The 18,469-nt window shown below is 38.0% G+C and overlaps 2 protein-coding genes across 3 annotated transcripts; one reads left to right on the plus strand and one right to left on the minus strand.

The window, feature by feature from the left end:
- Positions 1–978: 978 nt before the first annotated feature.
- Positions 979–10,115, plus strand: hif1an (hypoxia inducible factor 1 subunit alpha inhibitor). Its single transcript, XM_054599955.1, has 8 exons — positions 979–1,370; positions 4,638–4,888; positions 5,479–5,627; positions 5,742–5,887; positions 7,028–7,134; positions 7,561–7,624; positions 7,714–7,824; positions 8,129–10,115. The coding sequence occupies exons 1-8, from the start codon at positions 1,191–1,193 to the stop codon at positions 8,198–8,200; spliced, it is 1,080 nt and encodes a 359-aa protein (XP_054455930.1). The 5' UTR covers positions 979–1,190; the 3' UTR covers positions 8,201–10,115.
- Positions 10,116–10,230: 115 nt separating this feature from the next.
- On the minus strand, positions 10,231–14,252 carry cuedc2 (CUE domain containing 2). 2 transcript variants are annotated; one of them, XM_054600352.1, is made up of 9 exons: positions 14,096–14,252; positions 13,553–13,638; positions 13,313–13,456; positions 13,158–13,219; positions 12,840–12,961; positions 12,514–12,681; positions 12,357–12,421; positions 12,210–12,270; positions 10,231–12,106 (listed from the first exon to the last, which is right to left on the minus strand). In XM_054600352.1, exons 1-9 carry the CDS (start codon positions 14,225–14,227, stop codon positions 11,960–11,962), a joined length of 987 nt encoding a protein of 328 aa, XP_054456327.1. In that variant the 5' UTR covers positions 14,228–14,252; the 3' UTR covers positions 10,231–11,959. The 2 variants fall into 2 exon arrangements, with proteins under 2 accessions (XP_054456327.1, XP_054456328.1); XM_054600353.1 differs by lacking the exon at positions 14,096–14,252 and adding an exon at positions 13,859–14,022.
- Positions 14,253–18,469: the final 4,217 nt, after the last annotated feature.

Genomic DNA, 18,469 nt, shown 5'->3' on the forward strand with positions numbered 1-18,469 from the left:
AATATATATTGTGTTGTACTTGTGAATTAATGCTCCCTAGTGTTCAGCAAATTGTTCAGATTTTTACCAGCAAAATGTACCCAGTGTCAACAGTAAAGTACTTATTATTACAGTGTTATTGTTTTGTATGAATATTGTAGTTGGCCCAGATGGGACAGATTTTAGCAGCTTTATATAGGGTTATTTGATGCAAGACAATGCATTGTTAATGATTTGTCACTATTGCTGTGATTAATATATTGGAGGAGAATAAAGTAGCATAAGATGGACATACTACTGCAAGAATGTATAATTCAACCCCTGCATGCAACTTAGATCATGTAATGTTTTATGTAGAATGGCCACTTTCAGAGTTTGTATATAATGTTTATATTGTATAATGTGTCATGTATAATAATAATAATAATATGTATTATATTCTGCAACAGACTGGTGACCTGTCCAGGGTGAACCCTGCCTTCGCCCATTGACAGCTGAGATAGGCTCCAGCACCCCTGCGACCCTTAACTGGATAAGCAGGCTACGGAAAATGAATGAATCAATGAATGTATTAAATTAAATTAAATTAAATTAAATTAAATTAAATTATTAAATTAAATTAAATTAAATTATATTATATTATGTTTTAATTGTTTTTAAGTGAATCATATGTTTTCTATTAAAAAAAAATATCTACAAAGTCTATTTTATCAGATTAAATGTAGTGGTATAAAAAGTACAATATTCCCTCTGAAATATAGTATAGATACATAAAGTAGGTTGAATAATCACGAAAAGTCTTATTGGCGATCAATTCTCTGAAACTGCAAGAAAACAAAGAACAACAGCTCTCTCTCGTGGTAAAGGCGATTAATTACAGGCTGAGCAGTGAGTCTTCCAGACCACTAGGTGTCGCTGTCTGATCTCCGGGTCGTAAAACTGTCGCGGTGTTTCCCTCGTTGGTAGAAGTCGCCTCGTTTGTTTTCTGGCTGTCAACACGGTGTGTAAACACCACGGAACAGAGCCGGGGGAGAGGAGCTGCTGCAGGACGGCACACATTTCCTCCATTTATTGAATAAGCGTGAATGGGAAAGCCTCTATAACCGCGCCGCCGCTGACTCTGTAGCACAGCGGGGTGAAGTCCGGAAGAAAAGCGGGTCGGTACATTGTGCGGAGGACGGAGGCGGCTGGTCAGCGGCTGTCGGAGGACCATGGCGGCGGTGACTGTAGCGGAGGCTGATCCGGCAGCGAGCGAAGGCGGCTCCGGCTTCACCGGCGTCCACAACCGGGACTGGGACGAGTCTCAGCTCCGGAAATATTCCTTCCACACGCAGCCCATCCCCAGGCTGTCTCACACCGACCCCCGGGCAGAGATGCTCATCAGCAACGAGGTAAACACAACTTTATTTAAACACCTTACCTGCCTGGAAAACAATAACGAAACCTTTTAATAATAATAATAATAATAATAATAATAATAACTTTATTTATATAGCACCTTTTAAAAACAAGGTTTACAATCGTTAGGATAAAACTAAACTAAGAAACAAAATGAAATAACAAGTGACAATTAAATAAACGAACAAAATAAATAAAATCCAGTGAAATAATAGTAAGAACAGACAAAGGTAGACCTGCAGCACAAAGCCTGTTTTTAAAGTGTATATCGAGATGTATAGTGAAGTGCACATCATTTTGTCTTGGTTTATTGTAGTCTGGTGTTCAGTTATGGATTTCATTATAAGTAATAGGAAAAAAAATATTATTCAAAGATGTAGCCTAGAGTTACAAGACAAGTACATTACATTACATTACAGTCATTTAGCAGACGCTTTTATCCAAAGCGACTTACAATAAGTGTATTCAACAAAGGTATTAATTATCTCAATTTGTGGTGAGATCCTAATGAAACAGAAGTCAGAGCGTCTTTAGCCACTGTAATATGAGAATATACAGTAAAACTAAATGTTGGAGTATACTGGGTTTGTGTACAGTCACAAGAGGATCTTTAGTCAAATCCTTATCATTCGTTTGGGCCGATATAAAGTGGACAATGTAGCACCATGCTGAGCTACTGGCTCATGTAAACACACCTCATAGTTTGTTTTACAAGAAGTGATGATGATTGGATTTTGTTATTAAAAATACAAAGAAATGTATGTACTTATTGGATTGTTGTTTTTGGAGTTATTTTTAAATAGGTGCATAATATGAGCAGGGATGTGATCTAAAAAGGTTATAAAGCCTTAGAAAGATACATCTATGGAGCTGAAACAATAAGTAGATTTACGGAAATGTAGATATTTGACAGTTACATTGAGGAAATCATTTTTTCAAGCAAACATCAGTCAGCAACAAGGGAAAGGCATTTTCCACGTTTGGTAATCTGCAGCCCGATGGTAAATGTTTTGTAAAAGTGGGACTTTGCTTGCTACCAGTGAGCATATTTTAGTTTTGGGAATGAAAGCATAATAAAACTGCAAAATAGCAATGGAATTGAAGGCCAAGGGTAATTCAATCAGCGAAGTCACATCAGGTAGTTTGCATTTGACATCATGGTTGAAAACGCCTGCGGACATCATCGTGCCTTTCTCAGAAATACATAATGCTATAGAGAGCAGTCAACAGCTGTAGGTTTTCAAACCTCTTCCTTCTCACCTTTTTGGTGGAACAGCTGTTGGTTTTCTATGTTAACATGATTCAGGTACTCAGATTGAGGCAGCACCAACCTTTTGAATGGATGAAATAATTACATTTCTGAGTGCTATTTGTCGAAAGCAGGGAAGAAGCTTTTTTTGACTTCCATAAAGCTGACGAGCAGGCGTACAAAAGGGATACATGCCTGACCGTACTTTTTTCCACTTGTGGAGACAAGCCTCATCCCAGCTCTCATTATTTGTATCCAGTGTCAATGCCAGCTGCAGCATTTCCCAGGAGGGTTGTACACCTGTTCAACATAGACAATATGTAGCCTTTTCAGAAATCTCCTAAAGGGACGTGCAATCATGCACGTGCCTCACATGGAAGTGCATGACGATGTGTTATCATATGACATCATATCTATTTCAAAGGAAATGGCAATTCACTCCACCCTAAAAGGTTCTGAACATGTAGAAACAAACTGTTACTTAAAGCTCACATTGGCCTTGTATATTTTGTAGCTACTGATTAGCTTTTTGCCATTTTTTATCTTTTCATTTTCATTAATTAGAACAAATCATAGTTTGTGTTTGTCGTGATGAGAAAACTTATTAACATGGGTAACGCTTTTTGATGTTTGTGGTTCTTGAGAAATTGGAAACTCAGTTAAGTGTGTCTCATCCAGATACATATCCAACATATATCGATTCTGCATTAAAAGAACTGAAACCTTCTGTTCTATCTAGAGTACACACAGGAATAGAAATGTCTTCTGTCCTCTCAAAATTGACCAGGTTCTTTATTTTTCCCCAGCTCTCAATGTTCAGCTCTTGGGAAATGTTTTTAAAGAATAGTAATATTCCTATCCAGCAAACCCACGCACCACTTCCGTTCATAAGTTCAATGTGGCACAAGTGAAGTAAAAGAAGATTAATTAAACACACATCACATGAGCAATCAGAACAGCACCATAGACCAAGACATGTATCAGGTCAATGGGTCAACATTTTTTAACACATTTTCAAACAGCTATATTATTTGTTTGACATGTTAAGGAAATTCATATTCATATCAAGCGATTTCAAAAGCAAAATACAAAATGTTGTTATTAGATAACGGAATAGAAGACACACATGCCTGTTAAACAGTGTGGAGCGCTGAGCCCTTGGGTCAAATAAGTCATGTTCCTGAGAACCTGCAGGTCGTATCAAGGCTGAATACTGATGGTTAGATCAATCTTTATTACTATAAACAAACAAACTTTATTAACTCTTCGGTAACGCAGACTCCCAGCGCTCTCCGGAGAAAGTGAAACTCCTGAGAGCTGGTGCAGCGCATGGGGGTGGGGAGGGAGAGAGAGAGAGATAGAGAGACTTAGAGAGAGACTTGGAGAGAGAGAGAGGCAGCGGGAGCGCGCCTAGCGGACTACGTTCAGTTAGTCACGTAGCCCTCGGTCGTCTGTATCATCGAAGCACTGCGCGGGCGTGTGTTGGGATTTATGTTCCTTTCTGCATAAAAGATGATGAAAGACATATACTTACCAATATTTTCCGAAAATGTTGTGTGGAAAAACAGTATGACACAATCAAGATTATGCACAGTATTGCAGTAATGTTTAACACGTCTTTTACTCTAACATAATTCAATAAAAATGTTTAAGAACAATAAAAAAAAAAAAAATTGACCTTTTTTATGTACTACATTAACAATAGCCTAATATGTGATAAAGTTAAACTATTAATATGCAACTAATGTAGATTAAGAAAAAAATACTTATATTCTACAGTGTAATCATGATAGTTGATAATTATGAAATGCCACAAAGAACAGTAACTTTATATTTAGTATGTAAAACCAGTGACATAACCCTCTTAGCAGACTTGCAGCGATTACTCCATGGTGCATTTTTCTATTGAGATTTCCTTGTTTTTGTAAGTGTATAGGCTCGTTCTATTGAATTAAATAAATATCAGTTTATCTAATCTGAATGTATTTAAATGTTCTTCATCTGTTTTCAGGAACCAGTGGTTTTAACAGATACAAACCTTGTGTATCCAGCTCTTAAATGGGACATTGCATACCTCCAGGAGAACATTGGGAATGGAGACTTCTCTGTTTACACCGCAGAAAACCATAAATTCCTCTACTACGATGAGAAAAAAATGGCTAATTTTGAGAACTTTATCCCCAAGTCACAACGAATGGAAATGAAATTCCCTGAATTTGTGGATAAAATGCATATAACGGAGCAAATGGGAGGAGAGGAGAGGTAAGATGCATTTATAAGGGTATTTTAGTTTCTGCAAATTTCCCCGCTGCGGGACTAATAAAGGATTATCTTATCTTATCTTATCTTATTTTAGTTGGAAAGGGAAATATGATGTAAGCCATGTTTATGTTAACCCTCTCTGGTCTGATGCTCAATCTGAACAAAATCCTCTCTTTGAAGTGTAAACAGTCTGCAGGTGTGTTAGACAGTGAAGGGTGTTTTCTCCCATGAAATGTTATTGTGCACAGGAAGGTGGAGCAAATGACTAAGCATTTACACAGGAAAATCAGAAGAGAAGCACATTATTGTGACCTAACCTGACCTGGCGGCACACACGGACAGATCACTTACTAAAGCATAGTTTGACTCACTCACAGTGGCTCTGATCTCTTTGGATTTCGTTATCTACTTCCTTCTATGTCATATTGTTCCTCAGGGTTTAATGGAGTACACTGTAAACAAGCGTAGAACCTTAAAGAGACATTTAAAGTAGCAAAAATGAGCTGCATTGTGACTTCTTTCAGGTCTTGGAGAGTAAAACAGGGTGGCTCATACATTTTGCATGTCTCTTCTCTTTAATGCATTTCAAGGGTATATCTGCAGCAGACCCTGAATGACACAGTAGGGAAGAAGATTGTTGTTGACTTTCTTGGTTTCAACTGGAACTGGATCAACAAGCAGCAAGCAAAGAGAAACTGGGGACAACTGACATCCAACCTGCTGCTGATAGGCATGGAGGGTGAGGGCTCTCACAGAAGTTATCCAGGGATTCGGTGTCAGAGTTTCTGCTGTATAATGTTGTCCTTAATGTTTTTCACACTTCAAATGTTCTTTTCATAATCCATCACCACAGGCAATGTGACACCAGCACATTACGACGAGCAGCAGAACTTCTTTGCACAGATTAAAGGCAATAAGAGATGCATTCTCTTTCCTCCAGACCAGTTTGAGTGTCTCTATCCATATCCCGTGCACCACCCCTGTGACAGACAGAGCCAAGTAAGCCGCAGATATGTAGAAATCTAACTAGGGTTAAATAATATGAACGCATTACTTGTCAGATTTGTGATTTAGTTCTGTTATCTTCATCTATAGTGGTAGAGATAATTCACATTAAAGCTCTCAGAGTGAGACAGACTTTATATAATGATCTCTACACAATTAAAATTGAAAACAGTCTCAATTGAATACTGATGCCTCTATATGACTTGGTGCCACCGAGTGGGATTCCTTGCAAAATACTATTTGGAAACACTACCACTTTTGTCCGCAGGGACCGCCAAAATCATCACAAAATGAAAGTTCCTTGCAGTAACTTTAAATAAAGTTATTATGAAGATGAATGTGTTAAGATTACTTGAAATAAGGACATACATAAAAAACGGAAAAGCTGGCACATGATTCTGAAGTACCGTATTTTCCGCACTATAAGGTGCACTTAAAAGCCTTTAATTTTCTCAAAAAACGACAGTGCGCTTTATAATCCGGAGCGCCTTATATATGGATTAATTCTGGTTGTGCTTACTGACCTCGAAGCGGTTTTGTGTGGTACACGGCGCTCTGTCAAAATGTTTTAGTACGACTTTGGTAAACTACAAAGCCGCACCGCTTGCAGCATTACGGCCACCGTAGTCAGGAGCGTCGCGGAGTAATACACACTGTGCTTCACCATAATATTACAGTGTGTGTGTGTATAAGGACCCCAAAATGGCTCCTGTCAAGAGACACGCTTACGACGCGGACTTCAAACTCAAGGCTGTCAGTCACGCAGTAGAACATGGGAATAGAGCAGCTGCGAGAGAATTCAACATTAATGAATCAATGGTACGGAAGTGGAGGAAGCAAGTTATTGTGAACACGTTTAATAAAGTTTGACTGACTGACTGTTTTGTTTCGCTTAATGCGCTTTATAGTCCGGTGCGCCTTATATATGAAAAAAATCGAAAATAGACCATTCATTGACAGTGCGCCTTATAATCCAGTGCGCCCTATAGTGCGGAAAATACGGTAACTTACTTATTTTAAAACAAATGTCAGAATAGTAGGCAGGAATTAAATGTCTTCAACATTTAATAAAGTTGGATGCACAAGGTTCAGTATGTTCATGTTTTGTACTGAATCCATATTTTTCATTTATAGGTTGATTTTGATCATCCTGATTGTGAGAAGTTTCCCAATTTTAAAAATGTTGTTGGTTATGAGGCTGTTGTGGGCCCAGGAGATGTGCTCTACATCCCGATGTATTGGTAAGAAGTACTTCTCTATTTCATTTCTAGAGAAACTCTGTATTTCCTATGTAGAAAACTAGCTTTACCACCAAATCATATGATTATCTTCAGGGCATTGAGTTTCTTGGATGCATTTCAGCATGATTTTATTTGATTTAACTGCTCAACATGCTGTTAGAAAATTATCCATCAATGTGTTTCCTTTATGAGTGTTTACTGTGCCTTATTGATAGGAACATCATTGATAGACATTCATGCTGTTTAAGGCAACTACTGTATAATACAGATGTCATTTTTAGTCATAAATCTAATGTTTTGAAACCATGAATCCACAGTGAGAGCAGGGTGTTATTTCATAAACTACTCTTAACTGGTAAAAAAATAACTGCTTTGACAGCCAGAGTTTGATGAATTTAGTTATTTATACTTTTCTTCTTCCCTCAGGTGGCATCACATTGAATCACTGTTAAACGGTGGTGTGACGATCACTGTAAACTTCTGGTACAAGGTATGCACATTTTATTTTAAACATTTGTGTCGTCTTTGCCAATTCATGTTTGTTCATGTTCACTAACCTTTTTGGCCTCATCTGATCAGGGTGCCTCCACACCAAGGAAGATAGAGTACCCTCTGCGAGCTCACCAGAAGGTGGCCATCATGAGAAATATTGAGAAAATGCTGGGAGAAGCACTTGGAGACCCACATGAGGTAAAAACACTTTTCTATCGTCTTCACAATACAAACTCTTTCCTATCATCAGTTGAATAAGTCACACATGAATGTCACACTGGCACTTTCTAGAACATTAAATCAGATCGACATTTAGGTCACCTGTTACATGAAGTCCCGGGGGCATGCTGACCCTTCCAGCAACCCAATTACTGTGAATATTTATGGCGTACCTGATTTAGTACAAAGGCAAGATAAATGCAGACTGGGACGATGAGTAAAACAATGTAATATACCTGGCACTATGAAGTAGCTTATCCTGAGTCCTTTTGTGTTTCTGTAGGTTGGACCTTTACTGAACACCATGATGAAGGGGCGATATGACCAGGATCTCAAGTTAGAGCCCGACTCTTAAAAACTGTTTACTAGACTGCTTTAGAAACGGTTTGCCGCGTGAAAGTGAGACTGCTGCGTGCGTAATGCACCTTTCTGATGTCGGAGCTACGCATCACTGCACGCAATGAGCGGCCATTTTGAAACCATTCTTCTTAAGTTGTCTCCAAGTGCCATGGTCATTGCAAATGCATCAATCAGAGAAGAACTCATGGGAATCCGCCCTGCTTGAAGAAGTTTTATTTTTTTCTTTTGTCTTTGAGAAGGAGGCCTGATTTGGCTTTAGTCCAGATGTATTTATGTGAATTAGTGTTCTATCAACATAAGCTTATTGGTATTTGGGTGCATTTGCTCACCCTGTAGAAATTGTCTGAGATCGGTACCTTTGAAATAACTACAACATTTTGACCACTAATGGATGAGTTAAAGGGTATTATGTACACAGAACACATCAGTTAAATACAGAACATTTCTTATACACATTTAATAACTTAGCTGTGGGTTGAAGTGTGGAGTGATCATATTGTATTCTCCGTCTTCATCACAAAGACAGCTTTAAAACGGACGTGGTTCATACCTTTAAAGATGACAGGTCTTTTAAGTGTTTTTTAAATATTTATCCACATAATCTGCAGCATCTCCACACCTGCCTATATGGACTTTGGGGAGTGATCAGCAAGAATTTACTGTTGCAAAGAGGACAGTATAGGCACGGCAATTAAAAACACAGAAGTACAGTGATTAAAAACTGCAATTAAATATGATAAAAATTATGTGTGACGCTCATATAAACAGCAAAAGGAAAATGTGACTGCTTGCAGCTAAATCGTTTTAACTGAGTGATGCTGCTTTGTGTTTATTTATGCTCTTGCTTGTTTGATTTTTTTGACTTTACTGAATGTGCTATTCTGCTTACCAGTAATAGGCTGCAATCTTAGTTGCAAATACAGTTAACTTAAAGAAATAAAACAAAATAAAGTAAGTCACTGTTTTGGGAAACTGAAAAGAGAAATAACTGTTGACGTTCCTTGACAGTTAAAACTGTGAAAGGCTTAAATGATAGATTTATGTTAAATCAATGGAATGAAGTAGCAGGGCCATCTGCTGGGAAGACACGTGTACCAGCCATTGCAACACAATGTACCATCTAGTGGTCAGGTCGTACTCAAAATACCACTATTAAATATGCTGTATTAAATGTGGCAGATCTGAGATGAAATCCCAGATGGAAACCTGTACTTGCTCTTTTGATTAAAATCCTCATAAATGCACTTATTTTCACTTACAGCAGCCATATTTTGAAGACCTTACAGCGTCTCTGTGCAAGTTTGAAGTCCTTTCAGAACAGTTGTAAAAATGTACATTAAACAAAAGGGGAGGATTTGACATGTTTTGCTGTATGTGCCAAACCACCATACAAACCAGTTGGAGGGTATCTCCATATTCAGACAGCTTTGTTTGCATGTGTCAATGGATGAATTGGTTAGTGGTAAAGGAATATCCAAGCACTTAATTCACCTGGAATATACAGGTCTTCAGGGTTTGTTACGGTTATTGTCGAACATTTAAATTGTTGATATCTTGCATACCTTTTTCTTTCAAATTGCACCATGATGGAACAAAGATAATTCATTGTAGAAATACTTTACCTGATTCAAGACTGTTGTTTCATCCCTCTTCTATTGCTAGGTTAACTCTGTTTACCGCACGTTTGTGCCTCGCTTAACAATGGCATGGCACTAAATGCTGCCTTGATTTTTTTATTTTTTATTTTATGGTCAAAATGTTTGTTTTCACTCTGGCCTTAAACAGCTTTAAAGGTGGGATTGACAAGGGTTCATAGAAATAGAGGCATGTTTTTATTGATGGATGCCTTTTTTTTGTTTGGAACATACAGTGTGTGCTCTCCTTGATCCTCTGATTAAAGTTTGCAAAGTTCTACAGTACTGAGTTCTGTGATGATTTCTTGTAATCAAGTTATAGCATAAAATACTTGGTACTTTTGAACTAGAATCTCTAGTAAAATGAGTGAATAATTCAAATAATACAATGTGAATGAACTACAAAAATTAGTATTTATTTACTACAAATTGTCCGTCAGCGGTTTCTCAAAGCGCAGGGTTAAAACTAAACAGCTTCATCTAGTAATTAAATACAACATTGCTGCTGATAATCAGTAACAACACATATTTTCAACAGTTGATTGTGTTACACTTACACTCTAAAAAAACTAGATTACCACCAATCAAAAACAATAGCTTATAGTTCCTTAAAATGGATGCAAAGGGGAACACAAGTAAACAGTATATATTTGTAAATAAAAATAAAAAAACACCTGACTATCCCATTTATCCTAATAAACAACAAACAAGAATCAAATAAGAAATCCAATCATAATAAAAAAAAAAATCCACAATCACAAGCGAAGCAAAATTCACAACATGAATGAGATGGAAGGAGCCTTGACGGAGGACCACTTAGGTTACACATTTGAACAGACACACCCTGAAAGCACACAATGGCCCTCTTCACAATATATACATGATCGGAGACTTTGGCAAATGTAGACATCTATATAAAAAATAAAGATAATGCTTTCGGAATGAACTTGAAAATCAGTTCCCCACATAGCATTTTTGCTAAACATTTAGGGGGCAACCACAGTCATCCACTTTATTAGGCCAAGTAATGAGTGTTGTAATAGTATGTGCTCTTGAGAATTGAATTTGTTGTGCTAGAAAATGTATTACCAATTAATTTATTAATGGCTGAACAATGTTTTCCATTTTGTTTTTAAAGAGCTTAGTTATATCATTGAAAAATAGGTTGAAGCCACAGGCGAACAAATCTCACTTTTGGAAAGCTTTGAGGCAAGGTCGTCATGTTTCATTTTTTTAAAGTGTTTTTTAATTTTAAAAATTCTAAAAATAATGTTATATCGTTTAAAACATGCTTCGAGCAGGACAGTTTATTTAGTCGACACTCAGTAATGTACTCTCTATAGTCTAGTCTTTGAAAGTAAACAATACTGTAGGTGTATAGTACTATAAACTTGATATCCGTAACACACCATATCCAACAAAAGGAGACGACACACTCTTAGGTGAGAATTGCTGCAGCTACTCGCTGTGCAAATGTTCTTTAAAAAAATCTACATGTTTCAGAAATGAGTTTTCATTTTAAAACCATTTGATAGTACAACAAATTAATCAAATCACAAGGCTTGACCACACATTTTCACAGCACTATTGTCCTGTATGATGTAAAAATAAGTTGGCTTAAATAACTTGATATGTACATTAAAAAACAGTTGAGACTCGTAATGTCCAGAAGAAGCTCTACAGCACCACAAGAACTTATTTACAGAAAAGACCATAGATTAATTTCTACATCTTCAAGTCATGATTATGAATATATATTGTCTATTGGAAGTGAAAAGAAATCTAAATGAAAATGAAGAGGTAAAAAAAAAACCGATAATGTAAGTGCAACATCAGACCTGCTGAAATGGAAGTAGATGAGTTGGACTGTTACACAAACGAGAACAACAACCTCACCAAAATATCACAAAATGTCAAAAGCTCCTCAAGTAACTGAAACATTAAATGTTTTAACCAAGGCATATAACAGTAACAATATTTAAAAATAAGCCACTGACACACCAATAAATATGTTTCTTTACTTGGAAAACTTCTAACAAATTCAGGCCAAACTAACTTAATAAATAAAAACAGTGTAAACAATATTGTCAGAAGCTGCTCTTACACTGTTGTGCTCGTCATCAATGGAATCTGTACTTTCGTGCGGGCTTGAGGTTGACGTATGTCTTCTTCATGTCCTCTTCTTCATCTTTCTTCACGAGCTGATATCGCTCTCCTTTTGTAGTCACCACCTGGTTACCGTGGTACCGAACAAGCTTCTTTGGAGCCTGAGAAAAATCACACCAGAATGCATGTTTTATTGCATAAAACATATAGAATGTATACATACTGTATGATATGGATACGTAGTGATTATAAAGTATGTCTTACATCTTTGGGGGCGACAGGTCGGTGGGTTTTCTTATCCTCCTCCCTATCCACCAGCATGTACCTAAGGAGATGAAACACAGTCATAAACATATAAACAAAGAAATGAGGCCACTCTGCTCTCCACAGGATAATAGCAATCTTACTCACTTTTCAAGGATGCTCTCTTTAAGTTTGTGGTCCGCTTGTGAAGAAATATTCTTCCCGTGGTTTACCTGAGGCAACAATATACCATTAAATCAGACTGCTAACATACGAAAGGTGACATGACACAGTGGCGGTGTTAATTTATGTAGCAGAGACTCACATTATGAGGAGTGGAGCTGAGTTGGACATCACCCTCTATGATGAGGCGCACAGCCTCCTCCATGTCTCCTTTGGCAATAGACAGGGCGTTGCGAGCCTCCGACAGACTGCACTTTGGAAACATCTCGAGCAGGTGCTGCTCCTGGGACTCCCACTCAGACACTGGTAGCTGGACATTTATACACACTTATATTAGCTCCCATTTTTATGAATGTAAACTACTTATACCAGCAGTAGGACACACAATAAGAATACGTTAAACCATAGTTATTCGAATGCTTCAAGAAAGCGAGAAAATAAAGTGCGGTTGTATGCTGAAATGATTACCTTGGCTGTGGCGCCCTCTGTCTGTGTTTTAAGGCACTGCGTTTCTCCTGGTGGAGGTTCACTGGGCAGAGTGGTGAGTTTCAGTGAATTCTCTTCTGTCCTGGCTTTAAGCGCAACGATTTCTACATCAGCACAAAAGGAAACAAATCAGCACACTGTAGTATGTATGTTAAGCTGATGATCTACATCTAAAATGGGTTGCACTGCCAAATAAAGTAATTTGGTAACATGACAATGAAGAAACCATTTGGAAAGGGTAAGACGGCCACAGTAGGCTATTGAATGCATTAGAAATTAAAATAATTTTAAAAGCACTACCTGAGGTCCGAGCGGTGGCTAGTTTTGAAGCCAGATTGAACATCATTTCACAGACTTTGACACTGCAAAATGAAATTGTTTTTTTTTTGTGTGATAACAACAAACTACAGGACAATTAGAATAGAGAAAAAAAAAGTGTGTGTCCGTCTGTTTACCTGTCAATTTCGGCAAAGCCAGGTATGTAAGCTTCCAACATCTCTGCAAAGACCTCAACGTCAAAGTTCTCCTCAACACTCTGCTGGGAGCCGAGGTCCTCCAGGACTCCAGTGATGTAGGACAGAAGAACATCGTCCAGTGTGCTGCAGTGAGAAGGTACAACAGAGGGTTCTCTTTAAAAACTGAACTTAACCTTTTTTTTTTTTGTTGGATTGCATGAATGGTGGGGAATTATTTACCTGAGATCAGCATCAGGGATGTAAGCCTGGATAAACTCATGCAGGGCTCTGTGGATGATCTTGTGGAGGTCCATTGTGTTCTCCTCCTGTGCAGTAAGAGGACAAACAGAGAGTGAGAGCAGGACAGGTATAGTGATTTACTGCAAACCTAAGTACGTGCATTCATAGCAAAGAACACAACAGATGGCTATTGTCGTAAAAGTGCATGTGCATCCCACCAAGGTCCTGCTACACAATCACATGTTAGCACTACAGCTTCTCGGCTAGCTGAACAGTTAGCATTAGCTACCACAACAGTCCACTAACCTTAGGGCTTATTAGCTACATCATTAGCTAAACTGTTGCAAAGCCTTGAGTTATCATCATTCTCACACAGCAAATGACTCGACGTCCTGTCCTAGTGTGTCAGTATACTGCCACTGTAACCTTCACCGTGTGTTGTAAGAGGAGTAGCGCTAGCATCTGTTAGCTCCCAGCCACTGCTAGCTAATGCAAAGCTAATCTCTGTTTATATGCTGGAGCGATTTTTGCACTTTAACTTACTGTGCAGGATATTATGGGGACATGAAGCTCTGTGTTTCCCCAGATGTGTGAGGGGGGATGTCGGTCAGTGGTCACAGGCTTCCCATCCGTGCTACTTGTTAGCCCGCACGGTTCAAAACACTGGCACGTCATTTCCTCTGATTGTGTAAAGCATGAGGATTATATATGGATGTGTCTGTCTATATGTTTAACATGGAGCTATAAAAGGAGGGCATGTATTGTGTATCATGAAAAAGTGACAGTAAACCTGCACCTGTTCATCTTAGAGCTGAAGCAATTAGTTGATTTGGACATTTACAGGATTACAGCAGCATAGGTTATAGTGCAAACAAGAGACATAGTAAAAGAAAAACAAGATAAAAAAAACAAGTATTATAAATAAGCAATAAAAACAGTAAAGAATCCACAATAACTGAAATATTATACAGTAGCAGTCAAAAGTGTGGACACACCTTCTCATTCAACTACTTTGAAGAATCTAAAATATAAAACATATAAAAGCATTTGTTTGTTTACCACATAATTCCACATGTGTTCCTTCATAGTTTGGATGTCTTCAATATTAATCTACAATGTAGAAAAAAATAAAAATAAAGAAAGAAAAACCATTGAATGAGAAGGTGTGTCCAAACTTTTGACTGGTACTGTATATACAGACAGAAAACTATTATAACTATAATTGCACAGTTTAGTTATTTAATTACTAACTAATCTATCAACAGAATAAAATGCCCTGGAGAACATTTCATTCAATTCACTGCCTTGCAAATGACCTGCATAATTCCTACAGGATTTATACACAATTAAACATAATCCAACTATTATTTTTTGTAGTTGCTGATCAACAACTATTTGGATATTGATAAATAATTTGAGTAATTCTTTTTGAGGCAAAAATTCCCCAACTTTGCTTGTTGGTTTTCCTCCAATGTGATTATTTTCTGTTTTTCTTTTGCATATCATTACAAACTGAATGTCTTTGGGTTTTGGGCAAAACAATATATTAAAGGATGTCTCTGTTGGCTCTTTGAATCAGTGATAAGATAAGATAAGATAAAATAAGATAAAATAAAATAAGATAATCCTAGTCCCGCAGTGGGGAAATTTGCAGGATTACAGCAGCATAGGGTAAATTGCACACAAGAGACATAGTAAAAGAAAGACAAGATAAATATAAAATGAAATAAAAAAACAAGTATTATAAATAAGCAATAAAAAACAGTAAAATCCACAATAATTGAAATATTATATGTACAGACAGAAAAACTATTATAGCTATAATTGCACAGTGTATTTTATTGCACATGTGTCATGTGGTCTGCTGGGAGCAGAGTTGGTTGTGCAGCCTGACAGCAGCTGGAAGGAAGGACCTGCGGTACCTCTCCTTCACACACCGGGGGTGAAGCAGCCGGTGGCTGAAGGAGCTGCACAGAGCTGCCAGGGTGTCCTGCATGGGGTGGGAGGTGTTGTTCATCTGGGATGATAGCTTGGCCATCATCCTCCTGTCTCCCACCACCTCCACTGTATCCAGTGGACACCCCAGCACACTGCTGGCCTTCCTGACAAGTTTATTGAGTCTCTTCCTGTCGGCTGTCGAGATGCTGCTGCTCCAGCAGACCACTGCATAAAAAATGGCTGATGCCACCACAGAGTCGAAAAAGGTCTTCAGGAGTGCTCCCTGCACTCCAAAAGTCTCCTCAGCAGATACAGTCTGCTCTGACCCTTTTTGTAAAGTGCATTTGCATGATTAGTCCAGTCCAGTTTATTGTTCAAGTGAACACCCAGGTACTTGTAAGATTTCACAATCTCAATGTCCTGTCCCTGGATGTTCACTGGTTCCGGAGGACAGTGTTTACCCCGGCGGAAGTCCACCACCAGCTCTTTGGTTTTACCAGAGTTGATCTGGAGGCGGTTCCGCTGGCACCATCCTATGAAGTCCTGGTTCAGTTCTCTGTATTGCCTCTCATCACCGGCGGAGATGAGGCCGACGATTGCAGAGTCGTCAGAGAACTTTTGCAGGTGGCAGGTAGCAGAGTTATATTTGAAGTCCGATGTGTAGATGGAGAAGAGGAGATGGGTGTTTTTCATAATTTTCTGTCATTTTGTAGACCAAACAACTAATTGATTAATCTAAAAAATAGTTTGCAGATTCATTAAATATAAAATAATTATTACTTGCTGCAGTAAATTATATGTAAAATAAATCTGTAAACTATATAGACTAAGGGCATGGCCTTGAAAACCATTTTCTCTTCACCTTTTCCCCTTCTTTGTCAGTTTTATCCTTAATGAACTAACTAAAATGATAAAAAATAAATACGACCTATTAAATGGTTAATACTTGTTCACATCATAGAAGTTAGCTATTTTGTCAACATTGTCTAATATGTCACAACATTGTTTACAAACATTACGTTTAAGCAGGGCTTAGCGATGAAGAGAAAATCAAATATCACTATATTTTAGACAAAAATACCTAGATATCAGCATTGTGGCAATATTATAGGGTTGACTATTGGTGCTTTCACAAAATATTTACACAATGCGATACATTTTTGATAAATCATCAGTAATGCGGATATAATATAACTAAGTGGGTGAAGGCATATATTAAAAAAAGCTAGAGCAATCTGGTAAATTCAGAAGATTAGGTAACTGTAAAGAACATAAGAACACTTATGCCATATGATATTATGATTTCCAAAATCTAAGACCATATCTAGTCAATTTCGATCATATTGATGTATTGCTCATCTCTAAAAAATCTCAGGAGAATAGCAGTAAACTTTTAACTATTCCTTATGTTTTGGTAATTCAAAAAAGTGAAGCATGACCCAAAAACAAACACTGTAAAGTACAATAGGCTAAACAGACAAACAAAGAATATGTGATTCCACAATAAATGATACTGCTGCTGCTCAATGAAAGTCGCATCAGCAACACATACGCTACTAATGGCCCTAATATGTGGTGTCCAACAACTGTTCAAGGTTATAAAACCCTCAATACATGTGGAACTTTCTGTGACCCACCTTCCTGACTCACTGTCTGAACATCGGTCTAGCCTACATTAGACCAGTAAACATTCTACTCTCACTTGGACATTATCTTATATCTTTTGTCAGATCCATACATAGTTGATGATCGAGGTGTTATCTGAGGCAACATCAATGATGTCATCAGATCCCGCTCTCGGTTACCTCCGCCTGTGTTGGTATTATAGCAGATATGTACCTGTGAATCATTAATGCCCATTCAATTGTTTCCCTGCTCCCTTGGCAGTATCTCTCCCCGGCTGTAGTATTTCATGGGGGAAATATGGTACACGCTGCAGATAAAACAAGCAAGAACAATTCCCAACTTGGCTGAACTCTGTTTCAACTCTGAGCTCATGGCTAGACAGGTGGGGCTGAGGTATCAGAGGAGAGCGTGTAAAATCTACAGCAAAGGAGAGCATCTCGGTTTTCTCTGACACTGAGAGAAACTTGTCAACCATATAAAACCTCCCAACACTCACATGCACAGACTCAGAAGCATCAATATACTGTGATATTATGTTCACACTTGTGTCAAAATTCTACAGACTTAAGCTTCAGGCAACATTTGCTTACACTTTTAACATGGATCAATCAGAGGATCGGTGGTTCGATACCCGGCTTCGGCAGTCGATGTGTCCTTGGGCAAGATACTTAACCCCAAGTTGCTCCCGAAGGCTTGCCATCGGTGTGGACTGGATGATGAATGTTAGTTAGAGTCTGATGGTGGCACCTTGCATGGTAGCCTGTCATCAGTGTGTGAATGGGTGAATGATATGTAATATACTACTGATTGTAAGTCGCTTTGGATAAAAGCGTCTGCTAAATGACTGTAATGTAATGTAATGTAATGTAACATACAAGCCAATTAACTGCCCTGTCACAATTAGCCCTAATCATTAATTAATGATCCAAAAGCCACCTTGGTTCCTTTATATTCGTGTTTTTCATCTTCTCCAATGCAGAGTTATCTGGTAAATATGAACTCATGCTGACAGAACTACTAAAGCTGAAACATGGTTATTATTTCTTCTTTTTAAAGTAAAATGTTTCCCAACACAAGGTGGCAGCATTGAGTTATTAGTGACAGCAGGACCTCAACCAACGTCTCTCAGAGATGGTTCCTCTGGAATCCTTCCACTAGAAACAAAACTAAAGAGATTTACTGCAAATATCAGATCTACAATAGTTCATAGCATCTCTTGGGGTCGAAAGACTCTTACTGACATTTTTTACACAGATTGAAACATCCCCTTTCAATCTGTAACACACCTTAAACTTAAAACACAGAGGTTGTGAGCGGAGTTCACCAATACAGAAACAACATTCTTGAGCATGA

The sequence above is a fragment of the Anoplopoma fimbria genome, chromosome 6, assembly GCF_027596085.1.
Source record: "Anoplopoma fimbria isolate UVic2021 breed Golden Eagle Sablefish chromosome 6, Afim_UVic_2022, whole genome shotgun sequence".
NCBI lineage: Eukaryota > Metazoa > Chordata > Actinopteri > Perciformes > Anoplopomatidae > Anoplopoma > Anoplopoma fimbria.

Excerpts from the sequence above, each read along its gene's own strand:
- hif1an (XM_054599955.1), top strand. The coding sequence starts at position 1,191 with ATGGCGGCGGTGACTGTAGCGGAGGCTGATCCGGCAGCGAGCGAAGGC. Across the intron at positions 5,628-5,741 it reads GCTGCTGATAGGCATGGAGG|GCAATGTGACACCAGCACAT; the intron begins GTGAGGGCTCTC and ends CCATCACCACAG. Across the intron at positions 7,625-7,713 it reads CTGTAAACTTCTGGTACAAG|GGTGCCTCCACACCAAGGAA; the intron begins GTATGCACATTT and ends TCATCTGATCAG.
- cuedc2 (XM_054600352.1), bottom strand. The coding sequence starts at position 14,227 with ATGACGTGCCAGTGTTTTGAACCGTGCGGGCTAACAAGTAGCACGGAT. Across the intron at positions 12,962-13,157 it reads AGCCACCGCTCGGACCTCAG|AAATCGTTGCGCTTAAAGCC; the intron begins GTAGTGCTTTTA and ends GTGCTGATGTAG. Across the intron at positions 12,422-12,513 it reads TCAGCTCCACTCCTCATAAT|GTAAACCACGGGAAGAATAT; the intron begins GTGAGTCTCTGC and ends TTGTTGCCTCAG.